The sequence below is a fragment of the Salvia hispanica genome, chromosome 3 (genome assembly GCF_029641045.1).
Source record: "Salvia hispanica isolate PSC_SH4W2 chromosome 3, Shi_PSC_v1, whole genome shotgun sequence".
Lineage (NCBI taxonomy): Eukaryota > Viridiplantae > Streptophyta > Magnoliopsida > Lamiales > Lamiaceae > Salvia > Salvia hispanica.
Genome location: NC_142694.1, coordinates 13,253,706 through 13,276,493, shown reverse-complemented (window position 1 = coordinate 13,276,493; position 22,788 = coordinate 13,253,706). Strand labels below are relative to the sequence as shown.

The 22,788-nt window shown below is 35.6% G+C and overlaps 4 protein-coding genes, 1 long non-coding RNA gene and 1 other non-coding gene across 8 annotated transcripts; 4 read left to right on the top strand and 2 right to left on the bottom strand.

The window, feature by feature from the left end:
- Window positions 1–1,440: 1,440 nt before the first annotated feature.
- On the top strand, window positions 1,441–6,341 carry LOC125213696 (serine/threonine-protein kinase D6PK-like). Of its 2 annotated transcripts, none has more exons than XM_048114376.2 (5): window positions 1,441–1,949; window positions 2,060–2,125; window positions 2,738–4,418; window positions 4,923–5,817; window positions 6,214–6,341. In XM_048114376.2, the coding sequence occupies exons 3-4, from the start codon at window positions 2,809–2,811 to the stop codon at window positions 5,779–5,781; spliced, it is 2,469 nt and encodes an 822-aa protein (XP_047970333.1). In that variant the 5' UTR covers window positions 1,441–1,949; window positions 2,060–2,125; window positions 2,738–2,808; the 3' UTR covers window positions 5,782–5,817; window positions 6,214–6,341. The 2 variants fall into 2 exon arrangements, with proteins under 2 accessions (XP_047970333.1, XP_047970334.1); XM_048114377.2 differs by having other exon boundaries at window positions 2,542–4,418.
- LOC148930196 (uncharacterized) lies at window positions 3,597–4,926 on the bottom strand. Its single transcript, XR_016137216.1, has 2 exons — window positions 4,749–4,926; window positions 3,597–4,484 (listed from the first exon to the last, which is right to left on the bottom strand). It is a non-coding gene; the product is annotated as an uncharacterized LOC148930196 (long non-coding RNA).
- On the top strand, window positions 6,031–7,883 carry LOC125213698 (protein-tyrosine phosphatase). The gene is made up of 5 exons (XM_048114378.2): window positions 6,031–6,344; window positions 6,448–6,583; window positions 6,979–7,046; window positions 7,147–7,233; window positions 7,646–7,883. Exons 1-5 carry the CDS (start codon window positions 6,171–6,173, stop codon window positions 7,715–7,717), a joined length of 537 nt encoding a protein of 178 aa, XP_047970335.1. The 5' UTR covers window positions 6,031–6,170; the 3' UTR covers window positions 7,718–7,883.
- A 4,894-nt stretch (window positions 7,884–12,777) lies between these two features.
- On the bottom strand, window positions 12,778–17,239 carry LOC125214331 (neutral/alkaline invertase 3, chloroplastic-like). 2 transcript variants are annotated; one of them, XM_048115320.2, is made up of 8 exons: window positions 17,065–17,239; window positions 16,753–16,833; window positions 15,951–16,591; window positions 15,143–15,308; window positions 14,850–15,061; window positions 13,969–14,462; window positions 13,831–13,879; window positions 12,778–13,351 (listed from the first exon to the last, which is right to left on the bottom strand). In XM_048115320.2, the coding sequence occupies exons 2-8, from the start codon at window positions 16,757–16,759 to the stop codon at window positions 13,028–13,030; spliced, it is 1,893 nt and encodes a 630-aa protein (XP_047971277.1). In that variant the 5' UTR covers window positions 16,760–16,833; window positions 17,065–17,239; the 3' UTR covers window positions 12,778–13,027. The 2 variants fall into 2 exon arrangements, with proteins under 2 accessions (XP_047971277.1, XP_047971276.1); XM_048115319.2 differs by lacking the exon at window positions 16,753–16,833 and having other exon boundaries at window positions 17,065–17,195.
- A 1,345-nt stretch (window positions 17,240–18,584) lies between these two features.
- Window positions 18,585–18,656, top strand: TRNAG-UCC (transfer RNA glycine (anticodon UCC)). The gene has a single exon. It is a non-coding gene; the product is annotated as a tRNA-Gly (tRNA).
- Window positions 18,657–21,168: 2,512 nt separating this feature from the next.
- LOC125215968 (uncharacterized) lies at window positions 21,169–22,178 on the top strand. Its single transcript, XM_048117555.2, has 4 exons — window positions 21,169–21,515; window positions 21,605–21,715; window positions 21,782–21,862; window positions 21,945–22,178. Exons 1-4 carry the CDS (start codon window positions 21,285–21,287, stop codon window positions 22,017–22,019), a joined length of 498 nt encoding a protein of 165 aa, XP_047973512.1. The 5' UTR covers window positions 21,169–21,284; the 3' UTR covers window positions 22,020–22,178.
- The last annotated feature ends 610 nt before the right edge of the window (window positions 22,179–22,788 follow it).

Below are 22,788 nucleotides of genomic sequence, written 5' to 3'. Positions count from 1 at the left end.
TTTATGATTACAAGAGGGCATGTATGAAAAGCCGTATATGGAGCCATATTAATAATTAATACTACTATGTAGAGTTGAATAATTCTCATGTTATAAATATATTAAAAAAATTAAACATGCCACTATTTTTATATTATGTATACATTTATTATTCTCAATAACTTATAATCATAAAGATTTGTAACTTTCATTTTAATCCTATTTCTTAAAAATTATAAATATCTAAATTCATCCTACAACTTATGAATATTTCAAAATAAGTCCAAAACTCGCCTTTTATATTAGTATAGATACGTGTCATGTATATAAGGTGATAATTCTCTGTGGTCAAGTTCGGAGTGCCGTTATTAAATGTTGATTGCGACTAATTATCTATCTACACGAATATGTCTATTATATGTCAATTTATATTAATGAAGATGTAAAACTCAAAGATATATAAGATATTTGCTGCTCCCACAATAGTATAATTGGAAGAGAAAAGATAAATGTACCATACGTTGTATATACGTGTAGACACCCATCAATCTAGTTTTACCCTTTATTATTTTAGCTATTTAAAGGTAAGTGTAATACGTATATACGGTAATCCTTGTCTATTTTTTTGGATACATGAATTAACATGCAACAACTAAAACATTCAGCACAAGTTGTCATCTTCGTCTTATTAAATGTTGATAATTTTGTTTTATTTTTCGCTAATTCACTGTTTTTTTTAAAAAATTTTATATGCGGCTATAAGTAGACATTCAACCTCCATAATCCATATGTAAGAACAAAATTTGAAGCATTAATGATTCAAGTATGCATGTTGGTGATGCAGTTTTACTTTCAAACTTTGGCGGTTTTCAATTTTATCATATCATTTTCAAAATTTTAATAAATTGAATTAGGTGTCTTACAAACTAAATTACACTTCATTTTTTTTTATCGAAAATGATATGTTACATAGCAACATAGTACATGATAACATGATAGTAGTACATAACTTATGTGGGCATCATACTCGTTTAATGTACGTTTAACTGTTTATTTTGTTTTGCAAATTTAGTTTGATATTACTAATATAATATGTTATTGATATTTTCAATTTTATTAATTTTTTAAAGTTAAAGTTCAATTTATTATATTTCATATAAATTGTACAGAAAACAAACATACAAAGTTTGATTTTTATGGATATTATAAATTTACCTAATAATTTTTAGTGTATTAAAATCAAATTAAATAAAAAAAATGAAACAAATAATAACGCTAGGATCTACATTAACATGGTGTATACCATTTTCCTTATCATAATTACACCAATTTAAAGATTAAAAAATACACGAAATTTGTGTCATCATTTGGATCACAATTTAGCACTAACATTTATTACAAATGCACCAATCGGATTTATTCATAAGCATTTTATTAATAATATAAAATGATATTCGCGTAGAAGAAGTTGGACGACAGGAATGAGCAAATCAAGGTGGTTGAAAATTGAAATAAATTGTTGCAGAGAAAGAACTCATCCATGGCGTTGACACACACACATGACACACCTCCTTCCTCCTCCCTCCAAATATAAACCACAGCAAATGCAACATAGGAGTACATACTATTGAAGTTCTTCAACTTTCCCTTTTCCGCCATTTCAGTATTATAGTAGTACTGTTTATCATCATCATTCATACCGAAAGAAAAGGAAGCAACGCCGCTTCTTCTCGTGATTTGCATAAACAATTCCCCGCTCCCTCTCTCTCTCTTCCCACTGCAATTTCACCCACCCTCACTTTCTCGTGCCCTTCTTCACTGCTAGATTCAATTCTTCATCCTCTATTTATAATTTCTGGGCTTTTCTTGTTTCCTCCTTTTCTTTTCTTTTCTATTTTTTTTCTTCTTCAAAATTTCCAGTTTTGAATTGTTTTTTTGCCCTCGGCTTGCTGCTTTGGTCCTTTCAACAGGTACCTTCTCTCTTTTACTCTCTGCATTTTCATGGCTTTTTTAGGATAATAATATATTTAGTGTTTGCTATATTGGGTTCTAAATTTCATTACTTGTGGTTGGATTGTAGTGGGATGAAGAGTGGTCCAGCTTCTTGTTAGTCTGGAAATGAGAGAGACAACTCGTAATCAATGAGGTTTGGGATCAGTTTCTTTCATCTTTTCTCCTCCAATTTACTCAAACTGGCCTTTTTTTATGAACAAGAAACAATGATTAGGTTGTGGTGCTAATGGTTTATGCGTTTTCCTTTTTCTGTCTAAAAGCTGATCTTTGTGGTTTGAAAAAGCTCAGTTTGTTTTAGCCTTCTGCATTTGTGAACTTAACCTTTTTTGTTACTTTCTGTGAAATTTGGAACTAGCTTATGTGATCTTCATTTTGTTTAATCAGTTAACAAGATAAGTATTTTCGAAGAGTTCTTGGATTTTAGTATGAAAGAAATCCCAGATTGAAGTGTGAATGAAATCTAAATTTAGAAGAACAAAAGTAGGATCTCTGCTTGAACTTGACTTTGGATCTGCTTCTTGTTGTCTAAAGCTAATGAAATTTTTGCAGACTACCTTTTCAGCACAAACATTTAGAACCTTATGAATGAATTGCTATCACAACTGACACAATTTCTGAAGAGCTCATATAGAACATTTGATGTCGTTCTCGATGCAAAAATGACTTGTTATATTGCTAAACTGATGCTGGTTGGTAATTTCTCGGATCTATAGCTGATGATACCTTGTCTTCTGTGATTGTCAAGGTATTTCCGTATGACCACAAATTTGATTCTGGCATGATTGACGAGTCACTTCCATTTTGCCTTCCACGATCATGAGTGCGCTGCTTGGTAGACATGAGATAATAGAGTTGACAGAAAGCTACGACTCTGAATCTAAGATTAGTGGAGACGCTGCTGGAAAGCATCATTTGGGGAAATCACTAAAGAAGCTTAGTATCGAGGATGACATCAACAAAATCTTTGAAGCAATTGAGATTGGGAGCTCTCGTCGAGGTATTGGTCAATCAGAACGACATGTTAGAGACGCATCACACAAAAGTGCCATGAAGAGGCCAATGCGAGATAGCCCTTCTCATGCTTCAGGTATTGGACTTTCTGAACCAGTGAGTTTGAAACAGGCATTGAGGGGGTTATGCATCTCTCAAGCATCGGAGATGGCTGCAGTGAAGAAGCGCATGTCAAGGCCATCGGCTTCTCCTGGGATTTCAGAAGTAGGAGCTGTCAAAAAGTTGTACAGGGCTGTAGTTACTGAGGCAAGTGAAGCTGGTCGGCCTCTTGACGAAGTGAAAGGGAATTTGATGGAGATCTCATTAGTGCATGAAAGAAGCTCGTCGAATGTATCACACAAGGCTGAAGTTTCCGAGAGAAACAGACAGTCTTCTGTTCTTTCAGAAGATATCCCTTCTATTCCCACTAACGATGGATGCAGTCTTCCGAATTCTGATTCTGCGCAGAGGTTAAAATTGCCATATTCATCTGTTAGCATTGCACTTAACAAGAAAGTCGAAGAGTCGGCTGAAATGGTTCCCATCCCGAGTGAGAGTTCAGAGACAACAAATGGGCTGCACAAGAAGCATGCGAAAATGGATCAAATCAGAAACACTGACAAAGGTTTTGGTTCATCTCAACAAAATGTAACAGCTCACAACATTGCAAAGAAGAAGATTGTGCCAAAAAGGACCTTTACTACAAAGAATCGAAGTCACCATAGTGAAGGGCCTAAGAATGATAGCGGTATCGAGACTAGCAAACTAGCCCACCAAACACCAGATTCTGTCCTGGAGAAGCGATGGGAAGAATTGGAGGAATCATTCCCAACATGCTCCATAGATTCTAGAGCTAATAAGAATTATCATGTTCCACATACCTTTAACAAAACAAAGAGTGTTTTGATGAAAGCTGATGAAAGGTCGAGATCAAAGGAAAAAGGAGAGTTCTCTCAGAGCTCAAAAAGTAGCGTAGGAGAATATAGCAGCACAACAAGCTATAGTGATGAGAGCTATCCCAGTGGGTCTAGTCGAAGTGGCTATCGACCTCATATGTCGAAGGACTTGAGATGGGAAGCCATAAGTTCTGTCCAGAAGCATCACGGTAGATTGGGCATGACACATTTTAAGTTGCTGAGGAAGATTGGCGGTGGAGATATTGGCACGGTATACCTCTCTCAGCTGATTGGCACGAGCAGCGTCTTTGCCATGAAAGTTATAGATAATGAATATTTGAGCAGCAGAAAGAAAATGCAGAGGGCTCAAACTGAAAAAGAGATCCTTGAAATTCTGGATCATCCTTTTCTTCCTACACTTTATGCCCATTTTATGACAAATAAGTATCTGTGTTTAGTCATGGAATACTGTCCTGGGGGTGATCTGCATGTGCTTCGCCAGAAGCAGCTCACTAGGAGTTTCCCGGAGAAAGCGGCCAGGTAAATTCTTCAGCTCTGCTTATGACGAGTATGTTTCACTTTTCAAGACCTCTCTAATACGATCAGCTGAAAAAAATCAAATACTTGCTTTAGGTGATTTCAGGCTCCCACCAAATAAGCTCAAAAATTCATCTGTGATGTAGGCAGAAAAAGATCAAATAGTACTTTATTATTGATTTGTGTCCATTCATCCACTGCTAGGAAGATAATTCAGCTTTCCTTGTTAATACTAGACTAGATACAGATATTTGAAGTGGTTGTCGCGATGTTTTTATGGACAACTGATGCAAAACTTTAATACGAAGATCAAGCAGAAAAGTTTTGAAATACCTGAAGGGTTATGATATCAGAGTTTTTGGATATCCTTGTGAATGCATGTGAATTACTTAAATGAAGTCTGATTTGAATCTCTTCAAAATGCAACTATCATTTATGAGGTGCACAACAATTTGAATCTCTTCAGAATGCTCTCTTGCACCCAATAATCTGAACATGGATGTGCAGGTTCTACGCTGCAGAAATACTCCTCGCATTGGAGTACCTTCACATGCTCGGTGTGGTGTACAGAGACTTGAAGCCCGAAAACATTTTGGTCCGTGAAGATGGTCACATCATGCTCTCAGACTTCGACTTGTCCCTCAGATGTGCTGCAAATCCTATGCTACTCAAGTCGTCTTCTCGTGTTGCGGAGACACCAAAGAAGATGTCCAGTCCCTGCTCGGATTCCAGCTGCATACATCCCTTCTGCCTTCAACCATCATGGCAGCTTTCATGTTTCACACCCAAGTTCCTAACCGCTGCAGCCAAAACCCGCAAGCTAAAATCTGAGCTAGCTGCTCAGGTCATCCCACTGCCACAGCTGGTAGTCGAGCCTGTAACTGCACGATCCAACTCCTTTGTGGGGACACACGAGTATCTGGCTCCAGAGGTCATCAAAGGGGAAGGTCATGGGAGTGCAGTGGATTGGTGGACGTTTGGGATCTTCCTATACGAGCTTTTATACGGTAAGACGCCCTTCAAAGGATCCAGCAACGAGGATACTATATCAAACGTGGTGTCACAGTGCCTCCAGTTTCCACAATGTCCGATGGTTAGCTCTCAAGCTCGAGACTTGATGAGAAGGTTGCTGAAGAAAGAGGCAGAGAACAGACTCGGGTCTGCAAAGGGGGCTGCTGAAATCAAGCAACACCCGTTTTTCGAGGGGCTTAACTGGGCGTTGATCAGATGCGAGACGCCACCGGAGCTGCCCAAGTTTTTTGATTTCGGTAATGTTATCTCTGACACTGTTTCTCACAGTAAAAAGAGCAAGCTCCCCACAGAATTTGAGGAGAGGGGAGAGGGGATGGAGTTTGAGATGTTCTAGCAAAATCAAAATGTGGTATAATCAACACTCAAATAGGTAGGTTAGTCTTTTGTTTTTTTCCCTTTGTTTTTCTAACTCAAGATGACCTCTTTCATGTAATTGATATATAATTATATATATAGTGTAAATGTGTTTGGAAGTTGGCAGCACATATACAATGATACAAAGTTATAATAGTGATGCTCTATTGAGATTAAAAAAATTGGACTATGAATATGAGATTACTTAAGCTAAAATCTAATTTACACAGAAAGGGTAAAATGAAATAAGAAAGGAAACTAATTTACCAATTTGCCCTCACTGGCTCCCACCTAAAATGATGCATAAACATTAAACAGTAAGAATTGCAGTAAAACCCAAAACACTCTTGATTTGAAAACCGATCATCAATGGCTTCGGCGCCATCACCTGCTACTAATAAGCCATTTTCAGTTCTCTTTGTTTGTCTCGGCAATATCTGCAGAAGCCCTGCGGCTGAAGGCGTCTTCACCCACCTCGTAAAGCGAAGGAATCTTCACTCCCATTTCTTCATTGATTCTGCTGGAACCATCAATTATCATGAGGTATTTCTCTGCGTGTGTCGCGGGAGTTCATAGGAATTGTAAAAATTGATTCTTGGATGGGGGCTGGTGATGATTTTCTAATTACTTTTAATGATTAATCAAGGGTAATCAAGCAGACCCAAGAATGATAGCAGCTGCGAAAAAGCGTCAAATTGAGATAACTTCGATATCGAGGCCGATAAGGCCCTCCGATTTCACAGATTTTGATCTCATTCTTGCCATGGACAGGCAGAATAAAGGTGTGTCTGTGTTGCTTTGTTTGTTGTTTCAGTTCTTGCATTCTACTGCTTTTGATGATGCAAATGATTTGTAGATTTCTATTATTGTTAGGGAAAATATAATCGTTTAGCCCCATAATTTGGCTTAGCCCTAAGGCAGTTAGGCCCCGTTTGTTTGCCAGGAAAGAAAGAAAAACGTTGTTTTGATGACACGGTAAATCCCAATTTTCCACATATAAATCACCACCAGGCTAAAATGGGCCTAAATCAGTTACAAAGCTTATATAGAAGGTCAGGATAGGTTGGTTTATGGGGGAAAATGAGTGTATTTTCCTTTATTATTAGTTTATGGTTGACGGATATGCAAGGGTATTTGCTAAACGGATGAGACTCGTACTGTTGTTGTAACTTGTAAGAGGATATACTTGCGGCATTTGAGAAGTGGAAGAAGAGGGAGACGTTACCTGCTGATGCAGCTAAGAAGGTCTGTATGCTAATATCTGATGCATTTTGTGTGATTGTTATTGTCAAAATTATGTTTCCTGACATATGATTGTCGTTCATCGATGATTTGATGCTTGCAGGTTCAGTTAATGTGTTCCTACTGCAAGCGGCATAATGAAACTGAGGTGCCTGACCCGTATTATGGTGGCCACCAAGGTTTCGAGAAGGTAACGCACATTTGCTGCAGCTTATCTCATACGCGAGTAGTTATGCTTAGATTTTGGCTAAGATCCATGCTTCGTTTGGATAAAACACAGTAACAAGTAATGACCTTGGTACACTGATGGCAAATAAATTTCATACTGAAATAGAAGTTTTCCTTTGAATGAGATTAGAAGGAACCACATCGTTAAATGATGCTCTATAACATGAAGCTTACGATGAAGTTTATATGTAGAAATCTCCCATGGAACACGAGCTTCTAGTTTCAGACTCTCAAGCTTAGTTTTACTTTTTAGTCTCCACTTGAATCGTTATGTTTTTTTTTCCGTCTTGGTGTTCCTCCATTCCTCAGCTGCTTTAGTTCCACTGTATGTGCTCAGGATTGAAAACTCAAGTTTTTGATTGTGTTTGTGATAGGTTCTGGATATACTCGAAGATGCTTGTGCGTCGCTCCTGGAAAGTATTCTTGACACGAAAAGTCTTGGCTAAGAGTTTCGGGCTTTCTTCCCCCATCCATGCTTGTTGTCTTCCATATTCCTACCCAACAACTAACTTTCAATTTGCATCGACAGATGAATTTTTTTGATGCTATTTTGCATTTGAATCATTCTATCTAATCTTCGATTAAAATTACTTATCATTGTTATTCTCTCTATTTGATGCCTTAAAAAAAATACTATTGATCAGTGATTTTTCTCAATCTGAATAGTAATAAATACTAAAAGCATATCCATATATTTTATGCATGGTTCTCTCATAAAACTGAGTTCAAACTTATTTCTTTAGTTTTGAAGAATTGTTAGTGAAAAATGAGATTCATTTCGCTAGAAATAAATATTTTCTTTGCTATAAATAGATAGAGACTCATTTTTGTTGGACTCATTTTTATAAGTAGAATACTCCACCAACTCAATAGACTCATATTCTACTAGTATAAAATTAATACTATATAAAAATGAGACTCACGTTCCCACAACTTTTTCCACTTGTTTTCTTTATAATGTCAAACAATTTATTAAAAAACCTCGTACTGAGTGAAAATGTGATGACCAAATGATTAAAATATTTTCTTAAATCGAAGATTGGATCTGCATCCAGTCCAAGATATGCAGGAGTAACAAGCTTTACAATGTAGAGTAATGTAGCTGTAAAATGAGGAAATAGATAAAACTATGCAAAGAAGCTTTGTTTTAGAATGAATCACAAATTTGAATGATCGATTTATGCCATATAAAACTATACTGCCGCAAATTGAGAAGATAAGACATATTCTCTCATTCCTTCACATGATCAATGTCTCCATTCTTCAATGTTACTGTGGACAAATAGACTCGTGATGGTGACAATAAGACTCTCTCGCATATCATCGCACAATTGTCTACCATATCGTCGTACTAGATATGTTGGGATTTAGAAAGGACATCGGCTGATGGCATCGAGTAGCTTTGCCACATTATCATCAGATTCACCAAATTGAGCTCGGATTGAATGGTTCCCTTATGTTAACTGACACAATCTCAAAGCATTGAATTTCTGGGTTTTCAATGTTTTCGTTGATGAGATCCTTTTCATTATAGATTGGAGATCTCCCTTGACCTCGTCGTTGGAATTGGGATCATATTATGGGATAAGTAAAGGATTTTCGTTCCAACTCTTTATCTTTTTATGGAGCAAATAGTTTGGGTTAGTGTAGAGTGTGACTGTTAGACCAAATATATGACAAGTATTATTACCATCTTTAATCAATATTCATAAAAAAAAAACAACACATCTTGAAAGTCAAGAAAGCGCAATAGAAAATAATACTAACATAATTCGAAAAACATTAAGACATCAACATGACAATATGCCAAATTCAACTGGATTCATATTGGATCAAAGTGAATAAATATTTCAAACTGGATTAAGAAATAAGAACAGTGCACACATATTATTCGTCAAAAACTGGATAAACTTATTATAATGAGTTTCATAAAATTAAGACCAATCTATTGAGTCCAATTAATTTCAGAGTAATTAATTAGCAGTAGAGTTGTCAAATGGACTGGGCCAATCTAGACCCGTCACGGGGGCCGGCATAGCCCAAGTCCACCGGTGAAGTGGGTTGGTCTAGTTTGGGCTGGACTTCTTTCTTTAAATTCGGACACATCCCAACACAAGACCACCGGTGAAATGGGTTGGATTCGCATTTAAGTGAGTTCTCAATTGAACAAGTGACGAAATGGGTTAGGTTGTGCCACAACTACCCAATAGTTAAATTGAGAACTATCTTAAAATGAGATATTGAGAAGTTATCGATTGAAAGCACGAAACGTATCAATTGGTGGTACAAAACATATTTACAAGTGGCACAAACCATATCAAGTAGCAACTGATATCATTTTGTAGCACAAAATATATATAAAATGGCAAATAAAACATTTAATTATGTTCTAGCTTATTCATCATTAATTTGGATTACATAGTTCTGGTATATATAATTATAATCTATAAATATATAAAGGGAAGTTTTAAAAAGAATAACATGAATGTCATCGAAATATTATAAAATGTCATAACTTTTATTTTGATATTTAATGCATAAAGTGGAAAGTTTTTTCGTACCTTAATTATAAATTGAATGCACATATCAAATATATATCATTTTAAATTTTACTTACCGTTCACCATACAAAAGGTTGCTACTAAATAACTAATCAACACCATAAGCTCTAAATCTCAACTTAGCCGGCCTTCAACATGACCACCCGCTCTAAGATTCTGCTGGCATTTAACGAGACTCAGGAGTACCTTCTCGCAAGAGGCGTGAAAGCTCGCCATATGACATTTCCATACTATCAATCATCCCCCACATGTCCTCATAATTGTATAAGATATTGTACAGGATAGACACAATCCGCCCCGTAGTGGTTGGAGTGTTAACATGCCTTATTGTCTTGAACAACCATTGAATTGGATTGACATGGAGATTGATATTGCATATCCTGTATATCACATTGATATCGAGGAAAGTATTTCAAGAAGATAAAACATTAAGCGCATGGTACTTTCACAACCGCCATCGATATATTCCACTAAAGCTTCTATTAAACCTTCGTCTATTGCTCTGATTATGTTATTCGGGATGGTACACAGGTCACGAATCAAATGTACAACATCTGCCCGGTCCCACTCATCACGAACTCCTAATTGATCTATGAGGTAGTGAAAGACACCACATTGACCAATGATTTCCTTGATCGAGTCAAGTTTGGAGAGGTAAAGATAAATAACTACCGTATTTACCTCTTCTTCATAAAATTTCATGCTCCAATGGAAAGAGTATTTGAAGAGGTATTATACCTTTTTCCATTTTGAGAAGGTATATTTACCTCTTCTTGATAGAAAAGGTAAAAAGGTAGTTATCTTTGTTTACCTTTTTAATTTATCTTCTTTTTTTAGAGTCCTTTACTTTTTAAGAAGGTATAATAACCTTTTTTTAAGAAGGTAAATGAGAAATATATCTTCTCAATATACCTTTCCCCCTTAGAGATGCTCTTAATAGCATCAGTACTTAACATACTGTTGTTTCCGTGCCTTGTGTTGTCCACAAGTAACTCAATTGCACCGGGAGTTTCGGCAACACGTTTCTTTGCTTCATTATCAATGCATATGTTAAGAAAATTTCTGAGAATTTTCTCGTGCAAATCGTCATGCTTGGTGCTAGCTTCAGACAGGACACGGACAAGAATTGCTACAAAATCTTTCGATTCAAGAAATTTGACCCAAGAATGCGAAAAATGTGTTAAAATTTCCACTTTGACGGCATATTCAAGTTGCTTCTTCATTGATACGCGGAGGAAATCATTTGCATCATGCCTATGAAATCTTGTCTCTCGAGATTACTCCATGGTAGTATTTCGATTGCCCGATTTTGGCACCAAGTGGATATCATTCTGCATATCCATTGATTTCTGACTATAGGTCAAGCTGATGGGTGTATCATATTCTCAGATTAAAGCAACTCTTCACGATCATATGTCTGCCATATTAGAGTATCTTATCAATTAACATAACTAAAATATGTAATACTCAAATACGTAAATTAAAGAACACACACTAAACCATATATGCACAGAACAATCCCAAAAAATTCTCCCTCCAATAACCAAACAAAGAACATAAAAATACCCATGCATTTGCTCACATAACCATAATTATCACACTCACAATTCCAAACAAGTTGAAATTCATAAGTTAATTCCAAATAAACTATAAGATAAATAGTGGAAATTGAACTAGTCCGGTGGAAAGAAGGACGTGATCCCTCATGAGTTTCTTGGATAGGGGACACTTGAACCTCTCCGGCACCTTGAAGGAGATCGTATCTTCATCCTTGTCGAGTTTCAAACGCTTCAACACAACGAGTATATCACATTCTTGTCTAGCTTATCAAGGCTGATGTCACCCTCCACACCCGCCTAGACCTCCTGCAACCTTTCCCGCATCCTTTTTTTCCAATCGGCCGCATTCATAATAATTTCACCATCCCTTTCGTCCATTTCATCTCACAATCTCTTTTCTTTTCTTGATTTAGTCCTACAACACAAGTAAGCAAAAGAACAGCTTAGTTTCGACCAAAAATGCAACATTAGTAACTATGTCACAATAGGTAATCAAGGGCGGAGGTAAGAATTTTTGTTGCAGGAGCTTTACATAGTACTGTCAACGAGAAATTAAAAATAGTCTTAGTTGCGGCCTGAGCAACTTTAAAGAGACACAATGGGTAAAGAGCAAGAGAGAAGGAGAAAAATCAGTGAAAAAAAATTCCATAAATAAAAATGACACTAATTTTTGTGGACATACCAAAATAAAATTAGACAAGTTTTTGAAAATGAATGAAGTATTTTTTATAATAAAAGTATACAGTAAAAATAAAAATATTACTCTAGACATTTAAAATTTGATTGAATTGCTTATCTTTTTTCTTCTTTTTGGTAATACAAACTGCATAAATAAAAAGTATGATCATAACTTATTAATTTTCATAATTTAATTTCATGATATATTAGAGAGGATTTAATCTAACAAAATGAACTTTTAGATAATCTTATTATTATTAATTACAATTATATTTTAAAATAATATATAATCATTCATATATGAGTTGTTTGGTTAGCAAGATTGTCTCTCGAGATAAAATATGTAGTGGGCTAGATTCATGACATTGAATCCCACAACTCAATTCCTAAATGGATAATTATATGATAATTAGTCATAGTAAATCATATAACAAAAATAATCTTACAATTTAATCTTAGATTATATCTTGATACCATTTTATTTATGAAACCAAACACTACCATAGTAAAATTAATTTATAATGTTCACGGTTAACAAAATTTAATTAATAATCAAGAAAATGGAAAAGAAATCCTATCTAACTTTAAATGACTCCCGTAATATGATTATTTTTATCTTGTTTATTTGAAGATTATGTCTATGTATAGTGGAGTATATATCTAGTTGGAAGTGAAATTTTATACCGTATTTTCACTTGTAAAAATGTGTTGATAGGATGTACCAAGTCAGATTGTCGCTTTAATATATACATATACCATTGAATTTTTTCCCCATTCGTGAGGCTAAGAAGTGCACGCAAATATGGTAATTCGCAGAAGACCATAGTTAATCTAAAAGAACCCCAACATATCAGGGCTTATTTTGAGGGGCAACTCATAAAAAAACATGATGAGATTTATTGCCGGCTTAAAAATCTGCAACCACAAGTGGAAAGATACTCGGGATTATAGCAGCAAGTCATATGATAAAGCTCTGTTTGGGTCCCTTTCGACGTTTTCCCCTTGGATTAGCATTCAGTGCACAAGAGAAGACATTCAAAAGCTCTGCATCTTCAACATTCACTAGAATGCTAGCAGCACTTGGGTTTTTCATGAGTAGTTTTGCCACCAGATAACCTGCAATAGACCAGCTTTGGAACAGTCGCGCCTGTTTCCCTATGAATCTTGCTCCCTTGGTGTCGTAGTACTCTGGCCACTTATCCTTTGCTAGACGTTTTTCAGCAATCTTGATTGCATTTTCGGCAATCTCTGGTCTATTCATTTTTAAGCATGCCACTGTCAGCTGAAAGACCAAAGATTTCAAGGATTAGAAAAACAAAACGAACTTGCAGTTCAACAATTGGTCATAGAGGGAAGTAAGCAACACCGGTTGCAGTCTGTGTGTTCACATAACAGCAACCATGATATAGAGCAAATAAGAGCATGAGATTGTTAGTATCACAAAACTAGTAATTTTGCTCAACAATCCTTTTCCAGTTGATATCTTGCTTGCAATAGGGTCATTTTGAAACACTGAATTCAAATGATGACTGATGCGGAACATGAACAAGTGAATCAGAGATAACATAAGCAGATATCTTCAAATGCATTCGAGCCTACAATCTTTTTTTAGAGTAAACCTCAGCAAATTGCTGTGCCGTATTTATGCAGTACATTCAACTCCATAATTTGAAGAATAATTGTGATAGATTAGATTAGTCCATTGGAAAACAAGAACAAGCTAGCATGAATAAGAAGTGTGTGTAACAGATTGGACTTTACCTGCCAGAGCAATGTAGGCCACGAACCTCCATTGTGGTAAGACCAAGGCCTGCACAAACACAAACACAAACACAAACAATACATATCATTCTATGAAAAACAAAGTCCAACTAAGAGACTTGAAAAAGAAAACATTACGTGTTCTTTGGATCACTTCCTGTGATTATGCTCCATTCCTGACCCTCTAACGCTGGGTAACAAATTTTCAACGGCATGTTGCTAACAAGATCAGACCATTTGGCTTCAATAAGATCCAATATAGCATGTGACTGCTGAGTGGTGGCAAGGCTGCATGCTATAGCCCATAGATTTCCAAGTGAGAAGAATCGGAAGTCCATGTGTGCCGGCTGCAGGTTTCCTATAAGATAGCCTCCTCTTTGGGGCATCCAGTCCACAAGCCAGGGAGAAATTTGATCTGGGTAGATGTTGAACTTGTTGATTGCATCAAACGAGTACTCTTCTGTCTTGTATCGATAAATTTCATTCAGTTTCTTCATATCAATCCAGTAGTACTCCCGGATGTGAATTGATAAAGCAACTAACCGGTTGTTCAGTGCCATCGTGAGGTCTGCAGAAGCTTCCTCAGGAGCAAGCATCTCACGTGCACAAAGCAGAGCTGAATAGAACAATGCCTGCAAGATATAAAGGAATACTAACTAGGAATTACTAACTGAAAAAGAAATTACTAACTTAAAAAGATCCATCTAGAAGAAAGGGAGGGTAGGGAAGCACATCTATGCATAATTTAAAGTTAGTGGGTTAAAACTTAGTAATTGTGCTTCATTATATAAATAATAGGAATTTATTGCTTATGATTCTAAGTAAAATCTTAGTGATTTACAGCCAACTTTAGTAGCAGTATATTTCTTGACCAAGGATCAATGAGGCACATCGCTGGGAGAAATTTCATTTAATCATGAACACTTTACATATGAACATTTTGCTACAGAGGACAGAAAACCTTGTATAATAAGGCATTCTAGAGTCATGGCTACAATAGAAGAAAGAATAAAGAAAACCTGAATTTCGAGTGGGTGGCCATGGATTCCCATGCGGCGATCTATCATGCACGATCCATCTGTTACTAACAAGGTTGGAAACATATCGAAACCATCTGCCAAACAAAGCTTTAAAATCATCTTAATGCCAGTCTGTACATCAATCCTTTGCTGGACAGAAAGGTCTCCTGAACTTTTTCCATATGCACGTAACAATATGATCCACCATAAACCTGAGCAGCACAGTAATGATGCTCAACATGTGCAGATTCCAGATAGTCAGAAATGCCATAATGAGAGCAAAATGTACAAACCAGAATCAACTGGTGCCACCCGACCAATTGCAGCCTCTCCAAAGTCAGGATCTAACACCTCTTCAGTGGCAGAATCATCACCATCTAATGGCACAACACGTACTTTAAAACTTGCTGGCATTAGTCCTTGTCCAGGACTATGGCAATCTATAGTTTTCTCCCAACTCTGTTCATACAGAAGAAAATATTTATTCAAAGCAAAAAACAGCAAGACCAAATATACAGAAAGTCAATTTTGCTATGATCATTTGTTATGATGTTCCATTTGTTATGATCATCTTTCTCTTTCATTGTACAAACACCAATGCAGGGTACAAAGAAATCCGCAATGTTTCAGATCCAGTATAAAGTTGACTAGTATAAGACGGAAGCTTGTAATATTATGTACAACTATTTAAAAACAGATGCAATCATGGCAACTAATGAACCAGGCAGCAGGAAACAAAGTAAAGAGCAATCGGATTTGTAAAACTTTAATGTACATATAATAAGTATTTACAACTTGAAATGCATTAATTAATTTCAGTGGCCCTAGAATGCATAGAGAAAAACCAGTACATAGCTCATGAACATGCAAAAAGTGCAATTTGTTGACACCTTATAATTAATAAAATTAAATAAGCCCGTGCTTTTCTTTCAAAACATAGAAATGGGGATAATGTTGCCACCAAAAGTAACCAACATGATAAAATGAATAACCCATCCATTTAGGATAGTAATATGATATAAGAGAACCAATGATTAGAATTGAGGAGCTGTAAGTGGCATATTCAAATATGGCTAATCAGAATAATGAACATTACATTACCTGCAGCTGAAGCGTGTGAAGGATGAAGTTCCTAACAATTTCATATTCTCCATTCAACAGGAAAGCAATCCCCGAAGGTACAAAATCACGTATAAACACTTGATCATAGTTAAGCATATTCGAGTCACTTGGATCATTTGCAGCAATGGTCCCGACTGGACTGCCACAATAATACACCATTGATGCTCGCAATAGATTCCACGCTTCTTCCTCCAAAGAATTTGCATCCGTTCTACTAATAGTTTGGCCAACTGCTGTATCAGATGCCAATTCATCACCACACCGAGGACCTTCCTTCTCACGTTTCAAATGTTGTGCTGTTTCAAGCCTTTGATCATCAAAATCCTTGGCTATATCATTAACCAATCTTTTACTTGTGTCCTCTCTAGAAGTCTCTCGAGTACTTTCTCTCCCGATGCAATTGCAACGCAAAGAATTTAACCAATTGCCTTGGTTCTTTTGTGATACGGATCTATCGTTTTGGCTATCATACTTAAAGGAAATCCGTGAAGCTGATCTCAAATTTCTAAAGACCTGGAATGGCACCGGCCCGGGCAAAACTTGAGGGGCTGCTTCTGAGGGTGAGAGAGGCATTGGAACTGTGAAAATATAGGTTGGCAATCGTCTCAGCTTCAATATTCCTACAAAAATAAATGACATAACCATTGACAATATGTAAACAAGACAAACAAACCAATACATATGTATAAATACAAAACATCAATTTCTAAGGTGAGTATGATTCAATTCAACATAGACCATGGATCGAGCAAATGAACTACAATCTCTAGTATAGTAAAACCTATCATGTTTTCCAATTCGTAGCGCTGTATCCCCCTTTCCAATGCGTTGCTTGATGACTCAATCCAGAGAAATAATAACGCTGCATAATCCGGTGGTAGCAAAGTGACGAAAAACGAAAAGAAGAAAAACCTCACGCGATTTGCAAAAATCATGCCATCTTCGGACCATTTTAATTATCGCATAATTTTCATTTCACCAATAAGAAAAAACTGGATGAACCAAACACCAGTATCTAGAAAGTTCCCGATTCGCACAATTAAAAAAAGGAGAGATTTTCTGAAACAGAAAAACAGTTGATCTAGTTGCTCACTTGATTTGTGGAGGTGGCTTTTTCCTTTATTGGAGACTTTTTTGTGGAGAGGGTCTAAAGGAACTTCCGGCGAAATTTGGGCGGCGGCGCCACGAGATAGCGGAAGGAAATGATGGATAATGTCTGTTATACTAGTTCAAAATAAATAGAGAAATTGATGATAAAATACAAAAAGATTATTATGTCTATAATGGTTACATGTGTATTAATTTTATCATACTTGAATTCAAAGTGAAATTAACAGATCGTGCATTGGTGACTCACACGAGTCTAGGTAATAATGGCACCAAATATCTTAACGGAAAGCAAAAATGGTGATCACGAGCAATTAAATCATGGAGTAACTCGCCAAACTATATACACAACCACATTTTATAAAAAAAAGTGAACTGCAAAAATGAGAAATCGTTATCAGATATTGATAAATGAAAAATAACGCCAAAATTACCCGACTCTCGGAGGCCTTGAGTGACACGCGTATAAGTCTAGTCCTATTACGGACTTCAATCTCATAAGCATCTCTCCCCTGTGCTTTTTGGACAATGAGAGGTGTTGCTTCAATTCTTGGTTTTTAATTTGTTCATATTGTTGTATGATGAATATGACTCTCAATGTGCATTGTAGCTGGCAGTACTTCAATTTTTTTTTTTCACAAGCTCATTTGGCTTCAGCCTCGTCTCTGACCTACTTTAAAAGTATGGACAAGTTCTTAAAATCTATTATGTTCAAAACCTACTCAGCGAACTTATGTGAAAGCTCATTGAAATTTCTAATTCTTGTACCACATCGACTTGGTGATGATATTATCTCAGCTATATAAGTATATATGGATAACTCCACCCTATGAGGTGTTAAGGGAGTGAGTGACCCACTTCTAATAGTTGCTTCCTACTTCAAGCCTTCAAACGACATTGTAAGGTCAGTCTGTGCATCAACTTAATATTTGAGCACAATAACTAGAACTTCTGATTCATCTTTCCAAAGTTTGCAACCGTATTCTGAAATCGGCTTGAACGACATTGTAAGGTCAGTCTGCATCAACTTAACATTTGAGCACAATAACTAGAACTTCTGTTCATCTTTCCAAAGTTTACAATCGTATTATGAAATCGTGTCAATTTGCATGTGGTCTCTTCGAGCTAATCCTCTCATCTCATCGTTGAACTCCATAAGAAGCTTAATTTTAGCTTCAGAGACTTCTAAATAGGATCTTAAGCTTTCGAGACTTGCCAACAAGCTATCTCTTTCCTGTCTACAGTTAGCTTCACATGCACAACTATGATTCAACATCGACTTTGTATGAAGAAATCTAATTCAAATCTAATTCATAACCACCAACAGGCAAATAATATTCATAGTACTCGTCTAAGTTTGCCAAATACTTTTATTAAATTTAAAAATATAAATAATTATCCTAACCGTTGGCATATCATCCGGATTCCTTTATTGAGTCTTTTTATACATATTCTCCGAAGTATATGCTTTTGATAATAAGTATACTTCGGATAAACTTTCATCCAGCGTTTGTAGTCCAACGGTTAGGATAATTGCCTTCCAAGCAATAGACCCGGGTTCGACTCCCGGCAAACGCACATTTATTATTTTCATTTGATATAACTATAGTAGCTTCGGCAAACGCACATTTATTATTTTCATAAGTGAATTATAAGGGATTGATATCATTATAGTAGCTTGCTTTGAATTCATATAGATTGTGATTATCAGTAAGTAATATATATAGCTTTTCTTTTCTTATGGTTTTCCAACCTATTTTGAAGGAGTATTTGCTTTTTGTATCACATGGGACTCCATTATTTTTTGAGTTGGTCATTCAAGTTTTGTTTTAGTTTTGCAGAATTCTTTGTGATGATGAGAGGGAGCTGTAGAAACAGAATGAAATTTAGTAAGATAGCAGATATGATGATTTAACAGAAATTATTGCCTCCAAAAAATAGGAAGCCTTAGGCTGTCTCCATGATTATGAAGCACGTGATGGTGCATAAATGTGATGCCAAAGTTAATCCTAAACTAAATGGATCACATTCCAAAATAAATACAAATAAATTCCTACTAATAATTATGATCTCACGATCGTTCTGTTTCCTGGAAGAGATATTTAATATAGTACGGTGATTATTGTGTTATACTCATTCAATATATAGGGAACACTCTAGTCTCTATATAGTTACTAATTTAATCTAATGATGCTAAAATGTATTTTATAAATTTATAATTTATAAAAAGAGTATCATTTCCTGCTTTATTAGCCCATGTAATTCATATAAAATTCGATATGGTTTGTCTTTTTTTGCGTATAAATATTTTTCTGAACTTATTATATTTTAATAGTTGCTGGAATTTGCTTTGTTTGCATGTCTTTTGACTGTTAGTAACTAAATAACCATAAAAATAATAAGAAAAAAAAAAAGTTGTTTCCTTAAAACTTTATGTGGGAAATCTAGAAAATCTGCCTCGTACAAATGCTTTCAAATTTGTTACAACATACAGAATAAATGTGGGCCTAAATAATGATGAAAAATTAAACCAGATGACGATTTTGCAATAAGAATAGCAATAATATCTACTTTACGCAAGACAAGTTCTCAATTGGCACATTATTAATACAACCTCACAATCAAAACATCTTATACAAAATCTTAAAAGTGGCAACACATATTCATCTATTCAAAATTAGGGTTCTTTCAACTGTTCCATCTTGGAAACAAACGGCCAATTAAAAAAATTAATCGAAAAAAGTATCGATCTTTTCTTTTTTGTCGATATCGATTCTCTGCTAAATAAAAATACGAGAATAAAAGTTGAAGTCTCTAACACAAGCCTCAGCATGAAGTGTAATAATTAACTGATAAAGAGAGGATTTCTCTCCTACTTTGTCTTGGCACCTAAGTCTTTCAATTTGTTTTTCTATTTTGATGTTTAAGTGGGTAAACTCTTACCTTCTATTTAGACATGCATACTTTAACCACAAGCGCCCTCTTAAGAACAAAGTAGAAAAAAAATTAATAAGCTCTTCAAAAATGTTGGAGCTTATAAGCTCGTTACAATAAGCTTAGCCAAACCCGAAGTTAGTCTCCCAAACACGTAAAATGTACGTAAGTTGGGACCGTATCTGGATTTGCGAAAGATGATGTCCACCAGCTCTTATTAATATGAAGAAATTTTTATGTAAGATTAAGATGTAAGAAAGTAAAAGATTTGCTTACCAATAGTGACTCTTCAACAAATGCCATTTACACACCTTTTGGTTTATTTTTGGTAACTTTTTATTGAGGTTTTCAAATATGGTTGAAATAAGTTGAGAGAATCCACCACATACAAAGTGAAGTAGTTAGTAGAATTTGCAGCGTACCCACTTAAGAAAACAGTATCTTCACCAGAAAGAGGTCCCCTATAGTCTATACATAGTCTTTTGTATAGCAACACATTTCTAAAAAAATTTAAAAACATATGTAGTAGAAATATTAAACAAAGAATTTCAAATTTAAATTTTTGTACATGTACTACCAACTTTCAACAGTTAATCGCATGATCTATAACTAAAAAATCATGAAAAAATGAAAGACACTAGAGTGTAAGCCAAATATTTTACATTGGACAAATTATCAAATAAATTATTACTGTATGAAAGATAGACGAATTCTAGTATGTCCCACACTTTTCAAGATCTGAAATTAAATAACGAAGTTTGAAACTTTCGCAATTATCCCAATATTCCCTTTTTCGGCAAATTACGTGTTAGTGTGTATAAAACACGTGGATAAAGCATGAAGGGCTAAATGACAACGTTTAATTAAGTTCGAAATACGTTTTGTCCACGTATTTTAAATCGGCTACCACATCAGTGCCTAATTCGCCGGAAAATGGAAGGAAGAGATAATTGCAAAAATCTCAAATTTCATAATCTATTATTCACATTTTGAAAATGAGACAAACCAAAATTTGACCGATTTATTTGACCTTTACATTTTCGAGCAAAATATGAGGCGTTGGGCATTTGGGTCATTTCCTTAGTCCCAAAAATTTGTTGTGAAGCAAGGAAGACAAAACAGAGCTTCACAACCATTTTAAAAGAGAGAGAATTCCCTTAAACCATCTGTAAACAGTGGAAAGAGAATCATGATTTGAAAACCTAAAAGCAAAAAGCCAGCACATATATATAAAGACAGATTACAAGTAGAATTGGTATTAGTAGAAAGCAAATGACAACACAGGTAGAGCAAGCACAGATGATGGTGAAGGTGAAGAACTCAAGCAGCCCCAGCCACATGATGAAGGAAGACCGAGACGAGGAGATGACTCGTTCCGCCTTAGCCACCTTCCACGCCCGGGAAGAGGAGATCGAGAGGAGGAAGATCGAGGTCAGGGATAAAGTGCAAACGCAGCTAGGCCGCGTTGAAGAAGAGACCAAGCGCCTCGCTCTAATCCGCGAAGTAATTTCAAATTGTCTATAATAATAATTAATGTTCAACATGTCTCATTCATCGTCATCGATCAGCTTCTTCATTTTGTGGTCTAGTAGGAGCTGGAAGGCTTGCATGATCCAATGAGAAAAGAAGTAGCGATTGTTCGCAAGCGAATCGACCTCATCAATCGAGACTTAAAGCCCTTAGGAATCACCTGCCAGAAGAAGGTTTGTGAATGAATACGTTTTCTAATTCTTGATGCATATTTTTATTTGATGATTTAAAAATGACAGGAGAAAGAATACAAAGAGGCTCTAGAAGCTTTTACTGATAAGAACAGGGAAAAGGGACAGCTGATAGCCAAACTAGTTGAGGTAAAATATTCTAGTTTTTTTTTTTTTTAATTTTAGGTGTATGTTTTTATTGTGATTTATTTTTTTATGAACTATGGGACAGTTGGTGACTGAAAGTGAGAAAATGAGACTGAAGAAGCTGGAGGAGCTTAGCAAGAACATTGATGCCCTGCACTGAGAAATTTTTAATAGTATTTTTTTCTTTTGTGGCATTATGTTGTGTTTTATGTTGTTTCAAGATTGTTTGAGACACAGATATGCTTCTGACTCTGAGTGTGAGAATTATTTGAAATTTGCTCTGTTGTTGTGATATACACTCATTTTGTTACACATATCATTAGTTTGGTGCAATTATGGGCTAATTAATGTGATAGACTTATTTTGGTTCTTGAATTCACAAGCTAAGTTTTAGATTTCGATCTATTTCTATTTGCCATCTGCATCACAAATCATTTTAAAACTGGACAAGAGATTCCATCGTCCAAATTCCATCTCCTTTGGTAAGAATGGAGCTTGATTGAGTCTTCTACCTTCGGATAAAATTTCGAGATGATTGGACAACATTTGGACATAGGTCGGAGACTGCTGCTGTAATATCTGGTGCACTTTCCACTTATTCTAAATTTCTAACCCTTTGTGCATCTTCTTTTTCTTCATACACAATAAAAATAAAAAAATAAAAAATGGGCCTGGGCTTTTTTCTCTACAAGCTGGAAGCCCAGAACCCAACAAGATTGCATAACTAGTGTTAATATTTCCTTTGTTCTACAAATAAATTTTTTTTCTCATAAAAAGTAGTAAAACATTTTCTAATATAAAAACAATATCTGTACTTATAATCTTTCTTACTTTATACTGTCTCCACTTAATTCATAGACAACACTACATAAAATTGTGTATTGAAAAGTAAATAATCATATTTAGTGGGCCAAAGGGAGTATATGTAT

Bases quoted from the DNA above. Each gene is read 5' to 3' on its own strand.
- LOC125213696 (XM_048114376.2), top strand. From the start codon at position 2,809: ATGAGTGCGCTGCTTGGTAGACATGAGATAATAGAGTTGACAGAAAGC. The intron at 4,419-4,922 runs GTAAATTCTTCA...ATGGATGTGCAG, and splicing joins TTCCCGGAGAAAGCGGCCAG to GTTCTACGCTGCAGAAATAC.
- LOC125213698 (XM_048114378.2), top strand. From the start codon at position 6,171: ATGGCTTCGGCGCCATCACCTGCTACTAATAAGCCATTTTCAGTTCTC. The intron at 6,584-6,978 runs GTGTGTCTGTGT...GTAACTTGTAAG, and splicing joins CATGGACAGGCAGAATAAAG to AGGATATACTTGCGGCATTT. The intron at 7,234-7,645 runs GTAACGCACATT...TGTTTGTGATAG, and splicing joins GCCACCAAGGTTTCGAGAAG to GTTCTGGATATACTCGAAGA.
- LOC125214331 (XM_048115320.2), bottom strand. The intron at 15,309-15,950 runs GTAATGTAATGT...CTGTATGAACAG, and splicing joins TTCACACGCTTCAGCTGCAG to AGTTGGGAGAAAACTATAGA. The intron at 13,880-13,968 runs GTAATGTTTTCT...GTGTTTGTGCAG, and splicing joins GGAAGTGATCCAAAGAACAC to GCCTTGGTCTTACCACAATG.
- LOC125215968 (XM_048117555.2), top strand. From the start codon at position 21,285: ATGACAACACAGGTAGAGCAAGCACAGATGATGGTGAAGGTGAAGAAC. The intron at 21,716-21,781 runs GTTTGTGAATGA...TAAAAATGACAG, and splicing joins GAATCACCTGCCAGAAGAAG to GAGAAAGAATACAAAGAGGC. The intron at 21,863-21,944 runs GTAAAATATTCT...ACTATGGGACAG, and splicing joins TGATAGCCAAACTAGTTGAG to TTGGTGACTGAAAGTGAGAA.